The following is a 13,637-nucleotide window of genomic DNA, read 5'->3' on the forward strand; positions in this document are numbered from 1 at the left end:
TTAACATAATGGAAATCCTTCTGAAAACTTGTGTGTAAGTTGAAATATCTGAATAAAAAATCAAGGTTTAATTATATCAAAGTGTGTCGGGTACAAAGAAAAGAATAAAATCCATCCAACCATCCATCAATCAAATCCCTAGAGTGTTTGATTAAATCAGAGAGCCTATGCTAAATACTCTCTAGTTGGGCTAATACTTTTACAAAATGATTATTACTCTTAGCAATTTTCCCTAATTATTTTATATAAATAAGAACTTTTAAAGTACCGGCTTCATTTAAATCAAGATATAACTAAACATCACCCATTTAAACAAATCTTAAAATAAAAGTATAATACATAAAAGGCCACACTCATGACTGTTTTAACTTTCAACTCAGAATCACACAGGAATTAATTTATCACTTTTCTCTATTTCAAATATCCGCAAAGAACAGCTAAAATACACATTTTTGTTTGCATTTTGTAAAGACAAAAAACAGCAAACTTTCCCTACAAAGGGCCAGATAATAAATATTTTCAGCTTTGTGGGTCATGGTCTCTGTTGTACCTACTCAGCTCTATCATGTAGTGTGAAAACAGCCCTAAACAATATGTAAACAAATGATCATGGCCATGACCCAATACAACTTATCTACAAAAACAGACTGGGTTACTCTTTGCTGACCCCTGGTCTATACTTTATACACCTTTTTCAAATGTTGAACTATTTTTTTTTTAGGTAAGGTCTCTCAAACAATAAAAAAATCACATAATGAAGTCAATTTGATACATGAGAAATACAGGAGTGCAAAGTGATGGTTATCCAATACAATAATAGAAAATTACAAAAAAATCTTCATTAAACATAAGGTTGAATGTCCTTAAAACAGCAATACTTTGTTTCACATGGATAACCAATAAAGTGCAATAGTAGAAGGCACCAGGAGAATAGAAGTTATTAAAAAGGATTAGAATCTAATTAGGAAAGGAACCTCTTGTTACAGCACAGGAAACACTTCTAAAGAGTACATGAACACAACCAGTTGTGGATTTTCTTCTAAATGTTCTATATTTGTTTTTAGTACTGAGGTTGTAGCTAATGAGAAAGTCACTCTAGACATAAAGTCAACAGGAAGAGTCACTACCATCACGCCTGCTGTTAAACTGCTACCCTTCCCGTTGGTCCACAACCAGAGAGACACCTACTCAAACAGAAAAGCCATATCATTTTTCAAGAAATACTAGAAATGGGCCATGACTGCCACAGTCTTGGCCAGAAGCTGGGGCTTAAGAAGAGAATACTGAGACTATATCCCTGGTGGATGGTGCAAATTTTAGAATTGTTGTCATCACAGCTATTTGGAATGATTCACTCAGGCCAGTTGCCTAGGACCAAAGCTTTAAATCACTGACCAGCTGAACCTAAAACAGGAAGGTGAAAAAGTGGTTAGATTTGGCTACCATAGTGAAAAAGGCCCAGGTACTCTTCAAGGTTCAGCCTGAAAGTTTTGGAGTTGAGAACAGGGCTTGTGGCATAATGTCCTTTTCAGTGAACAGCTAGAATCCATTGTTTGAATAACAGGGCCAGCCTGAGAGGTGAACTCCAGTCAGGGACCATGTAGATTGGCTGGTTATCATTTTCCTCTTTCTTACTGAACAAGACTAGGATATGGGAAAAAAAAAAGTGAAAAATATTTTATAGACACGTACTAATGGCCATCAAAATAATGGGCTGGGCTGGGCTGGGCTTTGTGTTTCCACAGATGATGACATTTACTTACCAAAGTCCAATACTAGATTTAGCAAGAATAAAAACACATAAAGGTTTTTATTATGTATAAGCGTACTTCAAAAAGTTCGTGGAAAAATAGAGTTGAAAAATAATATGAATCTTTCCATGAATTTTTTGAAGTACCCTCGTACTACAGGACTTGGACAATTTTACAGTATTGTTATAATTAATGGCCAGAAAACTTGTCTCAACCCTAATGGTTTTTCCATTAAAAGGTTTGCATGCCACAAATACTTTCTATGGCATATTCACAATTTGCAAAACAACTTAAAATGTTGGAACATTCTCAATTGTCAGCCCTATTTCTTCAAAAATGTCATGTACTTTAAGTTCTCATAATTGGTTAATTTCTATATCAATCTTACCTCCCCCATTATTGCCCTCACAGTATTTTGTCAGATGAAGTGTTCAGTCTTTAGAGATTTATTACTCTGCATTCATTTTCCACATTTCCATAAATGAAGTACTGATGCTGTAGTGGAGCACTGAGCATAAACCAGCCCTGCAGAATGTCAGTGGTCATAGTTCTGTTTTACAAACTGCAGTACTCTGCACAATTAAGACTGGCCATCATTCAATGTCAAGCCAGTTGATTGGAAATCTGAATTTGGTTTCTAAGACCTGAGAAAACAGGAGGTAATCAATTTTGAGGAAATAGTGTACATCCTTAGTACATAAACCAGTGAGGGCTTGAATGGGCTGGGAGGCATGTTTTGGATCTGGAGACCAAACCTGAAACGAGGCAGCCATATTATGTGCCAGGTTCCCTCAAGAGTATTTTGGCAAAATTGACACAGTGACACACGGAAAGCATAGGAACTGCACCTAAAGAAGCCAAGGCACAGGATGAGTGTGTGCTTCTCTATTAATGCTTTCTCTAACAGAAAACAAACAAACAAAAAAAACCCCAAGAAAATACAAGTTTGTGGAAAAATAGAATTGAAAGATAATACAAATCTTTTCATGAATTTTTTGAAGTACCCTTGTATGTACATACATGTTATATTTTCCCCTGCAGTGACAGGATAAAAATTGGGCAGTTCCTGTATTATAACATCAAGTCCAATATTAATATGCAATTCAGGAACTAAATTTCAAATCCTCTTTTTTTTTTTCTGGTCCTTTTTGAGACCAGCCGCACCGCGCTCAGCCAGTGAGCACACTGGTCATCCCTATATAGGATCCGAATCCGCAGCAGGAGCGCTGCTGCGCTCCCAGCGCCACACTCTCCCGAGTGCGCCATGGGCTCAGCCCCAAATCCTCTTTCAAGGTATTTTTATTAGCTGGCATCAGAGTTTCCAATGTCTATTAATGCTTTAGTATTCTGCAGAAGTATGCTGACTTATTTTAACAGTATAATACATGAGACTGGTCTGAAATTGCCACCGCATTATGAAAATTCTATGGGCCACATTATAACTACCCAAATCGAGAATTCCCATGCCCTTAGGTAATTCATGGTCAAAATTCACTTCCAATTTTCAGGAAAGGCAAAATCTTAATGAGGATATGTTTTACACACTTTTGAGCCAAAGTCAATGCACCACATCAGCACCCAAAGCTTTCCTTCTCTACCGACATCATTTTGAAACCTCTAACTTGTCAAACACTGGCTCATTTATTTACTTCTGTTGATATTGTTTATACGGTGAGATTAATTCTACTGTATGTAAATAACTGAGCACACAGTTGCCACTTCTTTTAGGATATTAAATACAAATAAAAAGCAAAGAAGAAATAGTTTTTTAACCTTATAAATTCATGTCCTATTGTTTGATTGGATAGTATTTCCCTAAATGTATTCTATCATTTTAATGGATCATTCTCACTTTTCTATCATCCTCATCACAAATGAAAACACTAATTTTTAAAAGCTTATATAATCATGTTCAAATTTGTCAGAGTGGCACTTCACTTGTATTTTCATCTTTGAAACCCACAAAAATAAGTTATACTAACTAAAATGATATCCATAACTGCAATTAAAATCATTCCTTAGACAACCAAGAATGGCAGTTTTACCTATCATCTTGATACTGCTCATAAATTTTCCACAAATTCTCCCTAGTTCACCCAAATAAATTGGATCATTTTCATTCATTCCCAGCAAACATTCAGTTCTTCTTAATACCTTTATTCACTTCTAGGACATATTTATAGCAAAACATTTCAAGTTAATTTAATTATACTGGTGATAACTTAGGAAGCTAACTCAGTATTGCCAATCCCATTCTAACACCAGGAATCAGAAATATCAGGATGGTTTGTATTCGAGAGGAATTAAAAAAAAAAAAACTCAGTCATAGAATAATATTTCAAACCCACATTCCCCAAGTTATCTATCTCTTCATCAAAGATCATGTCTTTTTCCCAATGAGCTCACTTTGTCAGAAATTATGACATTTAACTATTTTTATTAAATGTAACTTAAGAACTTATTTTAAGATTAATGCTACATTCTTCTGAGTTTGGACAGAAGGGCCATATTCTCATATATGAAGAATGAATCAAAACTGTGCTGTTATTTTGTGTAAAAAGAAGGTAACTAGAGACTTAACAGCCTAACTACTCCCAGAAGTATCAAATGATATACTTAACCTTTCAAAGTTAGTCTGCATGGGGCAAATGAAGTGAAAACAGAAACCATTATTGAGGCAGTTTAAATTTTGTTTTCTTGGCTAAGTTGCACTCTGACCTGAATCCATTGGTGTTGCATTAATTTTCCACTACTCCATGATGTAGACACAAACAAAGGCAGCCAAAAGAATAATTCAGGTTCTAATTTCAATAATTAAAATGACCACTTCTTTTGTCAAGCAACTTATAACAAAACTAATAATTTTCATGTGCAAAAAAAAAAAAAAATAAAGCAAATAACTATTTACCTCTTATAAAATGACAAACAATTCAGATACCATGTGTACTGTGCTGCACAAAGTAAAATGGATTATTGTGAAAACAGATACTTTAGACACCCACGTTAATGAAGCTGACAATATCAGAGTCCTACTCTTTAGGCCCATTCACAGATAAAGACTATCAAAAATACACGGCCTACCTGACATTAAGCTACATAAATGACCCCAGGTAACCACCCAAATAAGTGATATAATAACTCTATTGACCAAAGTGCACACCAATTCTGCCAAAATTTTAGAAAATCCTGGTTGTTCAAAAGGGCCAAACAGGTTACTAGTTTTGCACACATGACAATTTCATTCAAGTTGTTTTGTGCTGATGTTAGAAAAGCAATACACAGACATTTTCCTTAACAAATAAAGGGACATTTTAGCTGCTTCACAGAATTCTGTCTTGGAAAATGCAGTGCAAATGTAATTTAAGTACCATAATACATGATGTTCTTCCCCCAAATAAAACCATTGTATACAGTACTTAGCAAAGAGCCTTGCTATAAAAGCATGTTTCAGTATTTAGATAAAAAGGACAATCACCTCTGATTGTTTCTAACCATGCACTATATTAGAAAGCTTTCGTTAGCATTTGATGGTAACTAATATTACCTAATTGGTACTGGTATTTCTCAATAGTAATTTCTAGTCATGGTATTTCTATAAAGTTGTGATGAGTTTGGTACATTGAACTCTGAAAAAAAAAAACTAAGGTTACAACTTAGAAAAGTTGGTCAATTAGAAAAGTGGGAAGAAGAAAACCTACACCAGGATTAGAAGTGGGTGACCTTCCTGTAAGCAACTAAAAAGCTTTTGTGATGGGTTTAGGGCAGCTAATAACACTCAAAGAGTAGAAGGAAGACAACCAGACAGCCACCCACAACCAGTATTAAGACACCCACTTAGTAAATATGGAGGGATACAATTGGCAAGCTAATGCTCCCACCAGCTCCTTAAATCCCTCTGCAGAAATAGAACTTCTGTTTCCTCCTTTATAGCACTTTCATCACTTTACTCTTACCACCTAGCACAGCACACGGCACACAGACTGATGGGCTGACTCTGCACCAGGATAATGTCTACCCCTACTAGAAAACCACTGGATATGTTCAATGAAGTTAACTCACTGGGTACATGTGAGAAGACAAGAAAATTAAGGGAAGAATTCATTGATATCACTCTTAAGTCACCTAGTGGTGCAAGGAACAGACTCCAGGCTTTATCATAGAGTGCTATGTCAGTGTTTTAGTAAATATTTGGTTTAGGGACTAAGGAAATGACAGCAATAAAATCTTCTTTGGTGAAAATTTGAGCTATTTTGTGGGTGTCCCTTTTTATGTACAGAGACTATGTGATTCAGGAGTCTCAATTCTATTTTTTTGTTATATCTTTTTGCCTAATAAACATACATTTTGAACAGACAGTATCAATATGTGTGACATTATCTTGAAACATGACTCACTAAACTATCATTTTAAACCTCACAGCAGTTAATAAACTGACAGAGAAAAGATAATACAGACATGTTTTTCCTAGTTCTTTTGGAGACTATGGATGTCACATTGTTGCATTTCTTTAATGGGAGTCTCTGGTGCCAAAGGCAACTTTAGAATAGAATAGAAAACTGATGATCTACTAGTGTCCCAAAATCTCACATAAACCTAGGAGCAAAAAGTTAAAGGAAAGGTATCTTTGTCTAATTTTCAAGGAAAATGATCCAGTTGGAAGATGATCCAATAATTTGAAGGCTGGTATGATTTAATCATCAGAGCCTTTGACACGTGAGGATGAAGTTCTGCTTAAAGAAAAATCAACTTCTTTTGATAAAATTAAGATATATTTTTAATAAAGCCAGAATGCAGTCATAAGTTATCAAATGAAAACTTATATTCATTTAATAAATTTAAGAAAGTTACATGGCTGACTTCCACATACCTTTGGAATTATCTTTCAACTTAAAATTAAGCTATTGTTCTAAGCACTCCATTATGAAGAAACTTAAAGCAAAAGAAGTGTTTATTTTTAAGGACTAGACATGATAAAAATGTAAATTTGATGATAATAAACATCTAAAATCTAACTGACTTATCAACATATATTATTCCATTTATATCTATTTGAAGACTAAATTGTATGTGAAATAATTCATGGATGATAAATAATCTTATAAAAAGTGGACATTTATTTCACATGTGGTCCATAAATCTCTTCACTCAAAATTCCATACATGATGGTATTTAAACATCCTTCTTCACACACCAAGATAGTTATCTGTGATATTACAGAAAATTTCGAAACCCAACCCTGCAGAACTACTATGGTTAAGTGCAACTTTTCTACTGAGTCTTGAATATATTGTTATCTTGCCTCATTTTCCTTATCCATGCAATAAGTGTGATTGGACTGGATAACTTAAAAAATCTTTTCTACTCCAAATGTGCTATGATTCTGTGATTCAATATATGGGCAACTATCAAGAGAAGAATTATGTTATTAAAACAAAGAAAACCCAAACAAACAAAAGACAACTCTGCAATTCCAGTACCTCTCCAGCATTATAAAACTTGGTTCTCAACTGGAATTTTAACATTTTACTGTTCGTGTACCAAGCACCTCATCAGATGCATTGAAAACTTTCTTTAAAGAGAGTAAATTTTTATTACACAACATGAAGTAACAGATTACAGTGCAGATTCTTAATCAGTTTGGGCCTTGGTCATTTGAGACTGTAAACCATTAATGATGTAAGATTTTATATATATAAAGTTCTTTATTTGTGGACAGGTTAGGTTCTTGAGTTCATTTCATCCCAGATCCGAAGTGTATCCCACACAAGTGACCAATAATTACAGCCATGGGTTGTTTGAGGGCAGTTTTTGTCCTAGCCAAGCATATTTATATCATCAATTCAAAGTTCTTAAGTACAGGAGCTATGTAGTTATCTGTGTTCTTCAGAGGCGACCACGTTAAGAATGCAGATTTGCCACTAGACTCAGTGGCAGATTGTGGGCTCCGAACATGGCCCAACAGCATCCCACATGCTCTTCCACAATGTGACCTTGTCACTGCTCCATCAAGAGGATGGGCCTCTGCTTGAATTCTCTCCTTAAATCTGAGCTGGCCTGGCCACATGGCTCCTTTGTAATCAATGGCATGTGGTGGAAGAGATGTGTGATTTCCCAGGCTAGTTCAGAGAGAGCCTGCTTCTCTTAGGACTCTGGCACTGGGTGAAACCACTTATTTTGTAAGAAATCCAACAATCCTGATACCACCATAGTAGAAAGGCCACCCGTAGGTGCTCCAGCAAGAGTCCCAGCTGAGCCCAGCCTCCCAGCCATTCCCACCAAAGTACCAAACCCATGAGTGAAACCATTTGAAAAAGAGATCCTAAAGTTCCAGATGTTCTAATCCCCAGCCATTCAAGTCACCCTCAGCTATGGCCCCAGACATCCTGGAGCAGAGACAAGTCATGCTCACTATGCCCTATCTGAATTCCTGACCCAGAGAATTCATGAGCATAATAAAATGGTCATTATTTTATACCACTAACTTTTGGTGTGGTTAGTTTCCCAGCATTAGTAACTGGAACACTCTTGGTAAAAACCTGTCTCTACCACCAATTAATTGAGACCTTGATAAACTAACAAAAATCCACAGTCTCCTTAATGATGTATAGGAATAACATTAGCTACCTTGCAAGTTTATTGTGATATTGGGAATAACTGAGGTGTGTAGGCTGTAAAGGTACTGAATAAAAGATAGCAATTGGATAATAGTTTTGTGATCATGATCTACCAAGAGCATTGTTAAATGCTAGGTAATACACATCAAAATTTAAATTTGGAATTAACAAAATACTTCAGTATGCAATGCAAAGGAATTTTACTACTTAAAAGGGAAAAAGTCCAAAAGTCCTGAATTATTGGAAAAAAAATACCACTTTGGATTTGTTTTTTCTGAATATATAATAAGGAGGAAACATAACACTAATGAGCAGGTAATTTGCCTTATTTAATCTTCAGGACAAACCATTTGAAGACCTTAACTAATTTGTATGAGGTCACCTGGTTGGTAAGTGGTCAGTCAGAATCCAAAGTCTCATGCATTCTCCGCAATAGTACTCTGCCTTGCTACAGGATTACATTACAGTTTAGCATAATTCATACAGATGTTTGCTATGGTATTTAGGTAACGTGTTCCAGAGAGTTATTTTGAAGCATCTCCAACCCCTTTTGCTAATATATCTAGTAGTACTGGCCCTATCTATGGTCTTTCTAAATCACCTTACTGTTAAACAGAAACTTGAAGGAAATTCCTAACAGGTAAACTTTATTGTTTGAGATATGGTTTTGTTTTTGTTTTTTGTTTTGAAATGTTTAATTAAAGGCCAGGCTTTTCACGGACCCATCAAATTCCTCAGCTGCCAAAGACATCAGTCATCTAAGCAGCTCTCTGGGGATTACAATCCTTTTATGAATGTGAGCAACCAAGGAATGATATCTTCCCACAAATTAAAATGTCCTTTATAAAAGTAAATCTGAGGAACTTGGAAATTTAAAAGGTATTAAGAGAAAATCATTAAGAAGATCTTGAAATAAGTTATACTTCGTTTTCTCTGGCTTATTAGTTGAGAAAGTTTTAGTGCTGACTGGTAACTGTTAGTTTTCCAGCTGTCTATGTTGGGCAGTTTAAATAAAACTACACCTGTTTTACTTCAATTCTTTTCCAGGAAGCCAGAAAAGGCATAACTGTAGTAACTTCCAGCTTGCTGAGTTACTTGTAAACATGCATCAATATCAACTCATTTCAAGAAACAAGCTGAAACTTTCCTGGAGGAAATCACACTGTGAGGTTTCCCAATGAAATTCTGTTTCCCAATTAAGGTGCAGATTCAAAATATGCACAGATGATACATGTCTAAACTTAGAATTGGTGTATCTCAGATTTTCTAAGATTTGCAGGTCTTCAAGCAGTTCTGTTTATCTTAAAGTACCACCTAAGATAGGTTTTCTTATAAATTTCTTTTAAAGTGAATTTTTATACTAAAGTTAAAAAATAAACTATGTAAAAAGCACTCTTAAAACCGACTCTTGTCAACTGAAAATAATAACATTCACTTGTTATCAGCATACTGTGCACTGCCATTTCAAAACTACCAGAGACTCATGTTACAAATGCAGCTATTTTTAGGACAGTACGTGAACAATGTTAATAATATTCCTTGAATATTACTTGAAAAAAAGGCACTATTTGATCAAATATTCTGTGGATGGAAAGATGGATAAATACACTTCTTATATCCCCCAAATTACTATCAGTACGATGTATTCATTTGGCCACTCGAATGCCCTTGCTTTTTGTTTATTCAAAAAATCATACAGCCATCAAAAAGAAATCTGCTTAATACGATATAGCTAAATATTTACAAATTTTAAAGAAGAAATGTAAAATCAACCTAGAGGTTATACAGCAAATTTGATATCCAGTTTAGGGCATCAGAATTCTGTATACACTTGAGCCATCCTATTTACGTTAATGATTCTCTTGTAATTGCCATGGCCGTGAAATCCTAACGACTATATTCTAGAAGAAAGTTATCAAAACTAAACGTGACTAAGCAGAAGTCTAAAACATTACTGTCATTTTTTAAAATAAGATTTAAGATTTATTAAAGGGCTGCCCAAAACAGTACCAAGGAAAACTATCCTTGTAAAGAAATTCTGTGGCTGGCAGCCATGTGAGTACTGCATATTCTAAACTGCCTAACAAGCATACTTTATTATTATCATTTTTTTTTTCTGTTTCCACCATGAATGATGGTCAATTAGCTGTCTTCTCATTTGTGCTTTTGGGAAACTTAAAACTTAAGATGAGTGCCTGAACCAATGTCCCCTATACACTGAATTGGGACACCAGAGAAAAGCATTTTGGCTGACTGACAACCGTATTACTGGCTCATACTAGAAGTGCTGATGCAACCTTCAATACACTGGGACACAAAAAAACATGGTTCTGCTTTCGCTTAAAACCATAAAATGGGTTATAAACAGCAAACGATGCATATTTGGTACCAAAATTAATTACAATGCATCCTTAACAATGATAGCTTAGAGGGGAAAGTTTCTGTAGAAACTGGGCCGAAGTAGGACAAAACTGTCGTCAGTAGAAACATTCCTTAAATTTTCTTTCTGTAAATACAAGCTTGCTTGTTCACGGTAGTTTTAATTGTAATTAAGACAAAGGTTTCTAATTAAACCCTGAAGATCCTGGTGAAGGGCCTTCAGTAAAACTGTGCTTGGTGGTTCCTCCCAAGGTAATTCATTTCAAGAGACAATGAAGTGGATCTCTTAAAATCTCCAGAGAAGACATTTCCCTCCCTGCTTTCTGCCACTCCACACAGCAAACAGACTGAGAAAAGCTGCCTGCCTTTTGGAACAGGCAAGAAAAGCACTGCTAGTTTCGATTCAGGCGTCCCCCTTAGTTTCACAACACTGGTAGACAGAAGCTTCAAGCCTACCTAACATTTTAAGAAAGCGCATTTTGGAAAGTGGGGACACAGAGCAATTTTCCATATTTTGTTTCCTTTTCTACCCCGCCCCGCCCCCTCACCACCGTGAAGAGCAAAAATAAACTGCTACTACATAAGAAAGTCAGGAATTTGTTCCAGATAGTCTCTAACAAAACCATCTCTACTTTTTACCCATTTGCTTACTAACTCTACTTTTTCTAAGCCCAAAACTATTTTTTAAGCAAAATAAGACTAAAGCTGATTTTTAGGAACCCAAATATAAATAAATGCTGGGGTATGAGTTTCAGCAAAGGGGTGAATAAAGGGTTTAGGCAGGAAAAAAAAAAAAAAAAAAAACTATGCCTGCTCTTGATTTTTACTTTGCAGAGTCCTATTACCACTATATTTGTATTAAGCTTATGTTTCCCTATTTCCTTGTCTGGAGGGGAAAAAAGCTGAGATAAATGGGTATGGAGGCAATTAAGGAAAGATTAGCAAACACTGCGTACTGCTTAACAAACTCAAGCTGGCTTCTCCCCATTCCCTACATTCCTGGCCAAGAGAAAAGGATACCAGTCTAAAAAGCAAAAGGGAGTTAGAATTGGTTCTCTAACCTATCTGAAAAGTCTTTATGCAATCAGGGGGCTATTATTTCAGGAGACAGAGAGAAAGGGTCAATAGATTTTCGTTGCTAAGGAGACAAGCTGAAGCTGGCATTCCTACATAAATTTCCATTTCTATTGAAGAGGGGAAAGAAAAGATATTTTCTCCAAAGTTTATTTGGAGCCCCTGGTTACTGAAGAAAAAAGCATTTTTGCCGATTTTTTTTTTAAATCTTTAGTTGTAAACAACCAACCCTGAAAGAATTAAAAGACCAAAATGTTGACCTCCTGCTGCCAACCAGTCCCCTCTACGGTGAATTAATCAACAAAGATGAAACCCTTCAATGGAAAATTTGAGGTAATGTCAAAGAAAAAGCCTTTTGAAAATACAAAATTAAATTTACAGAAGAAACCTAACCAAGTGAACTAATTTCTCATATAATAAGAAACCAAAGACAAAGGAAAATCAGATTTTTGTGGCTTTATGTGCTCTTTCAACTTCGTTGGAACTTGAAAGGTTTCCATTAAAACTTTATAAATAGTCCCAGAGAAGGTATGAAACTGTCACGAAAAAATTTAATGAGTTTTTCAGGAGTGTGTGTGTGTGTGTGTGTGTGTGTGTGTGTGTATAAAAACACCCGCAGGTCCTCTCCTTTATTCCTCTTCCTCTGCGCTGACACCAGCAGCCAAAGAGTCGAGCTTAGAGAGGAAAAGAAAGGTTTGCAGCAACAAATCGGAAGTTGGCTGATTTCTGCTCAGAGCATACGGGCACTGGGGGAGGCAACTGGAGGGTCAGAAAGGGAGTAAAGCAGACCCCCTCCCCCCTGCGCCCTTCTCCACCCCATGCCATCCATTTGCAGCTTTCCGCGCTGGCTGAATAAAGCACAACTTTCCAGCCATCTGCGAGTAGCTCATAGAGAAAAGAAAGGTCTGGTGGAGAGAATTCCTTAAGTGGGAGAGAAAGAAGCTCAGCTCACAACCAAGGACGATGTCACCAAAAAAGGAAAGGAAAGCAAGTCTGTCCCTCTTCCAACTCTCCGCATCGCTTAAAAATTTAAGGACAAATCTATACTGAAACTCAGATCATCTTATCTGGAAAAGCCAGATGGAGTAGAACAGGCAGAAATATGGGCTTTAAGAGATAAACTCATGCAAATTCCTTCTTGAGAGAGATGGGAGAAGAGAGAGAGAGTGGAGAAGAATGAGCAGAGAACCCGCAGCATGTTGGTGGAGTTGGGGCGTTTTTGCCTGTTTCTTTTCTAAGGGGGATGTGGGAGGCGTTGCATTTTTTACACAGCCACAATGGTTCTCGCCTTAAATGATAACAATTACCCAAAATAGCATACGTGTTACTCCAGACCGGTAAGAATGGCCACGGAAGAAGGGAGAGGGCGTGGGACGTCGCGTTAGGTTTGGAGACCAGGATTGGGGAGGAGAGTGCGGTAGCTGCTATGGGGGTGGCTGAAGCCCGAGAATCCGCAAAGGGCCGGGATGGGGTGGGACGGACAAGGGCAGGGGACAAGGAGAGGCGGTGGCTGTGCCAGCAGTGGGGCACGGGGACAGTCCGGGGCGGGAGGCAGGGGTCGCGGCGCGCCGGGCCCTCACCGCTGCTGAGCGTGGACTCGCAGTGCCATTTGTCCAAGCTGGCGGGCTTCCGGCAGGACTCCCACAGGGACAGGTAGTACTGGTGGTCGGCCGTGACCCAGGCCGGGCTCAGCACGGCCCCCAGGTCCAGACATAGCGCCAGGAAGATGCACACCAGCCCGACCAGCTTCAGCGGGGTCAGCACCGACACGCGCACCTCCTCCATGCCGCTGCCTGCCGAAGCCATGCCCGGGCGCCGC

At 37.3% G+C, this 13,637-nt stretch overlaps 1 protein-coding gene across 2 annotated transcripts in view; it reads right to left on the reverse strand.

Annotated features, from left to right (window-relative positions):
• TMEM47 (transmembrane protein 47) overlaps positions 1 to 13,631 on the reverse strand; it is a 118,547-nt gene extending 104,916 nt beyond the window's left edge. The window contains exon 1 of one of the 2 annotated variants that reach the window (XM_008578046.1): positions 13,399 to 13,627. In XM_008578046.1, coding sequence (XP_008576268.1) covers positions 13,399 to 13,624 — 226 coding nt within the window. In that variant the 5' untranslated portion in view covers positions 13,625 to 13,627. Of the gene's footprint in view, positions 1 to 13,398 lie in introns of both variants that reach the window. The other variant, XM_008578045.1, reaches the window with a different exon arrangement.
• Positions 13,632 to 13,637: the final 6 nt, after the last annotated feature.

This window comes from Galeopterus variegatus, unplaced genomic scaffold, assembly GCF_000696425.1.
Source record: "Galeopterus variegatus unplaced genomic scaffold, G_variegatus-3.0.2 Scaffold1622, whole genome shotgun sequence".
NCBI lineage: Eukaryota > Metazoa > Chordata > Mammalia > Dermoptera > Cynocephalidae > Galeopterus > Galeopterus variegatus.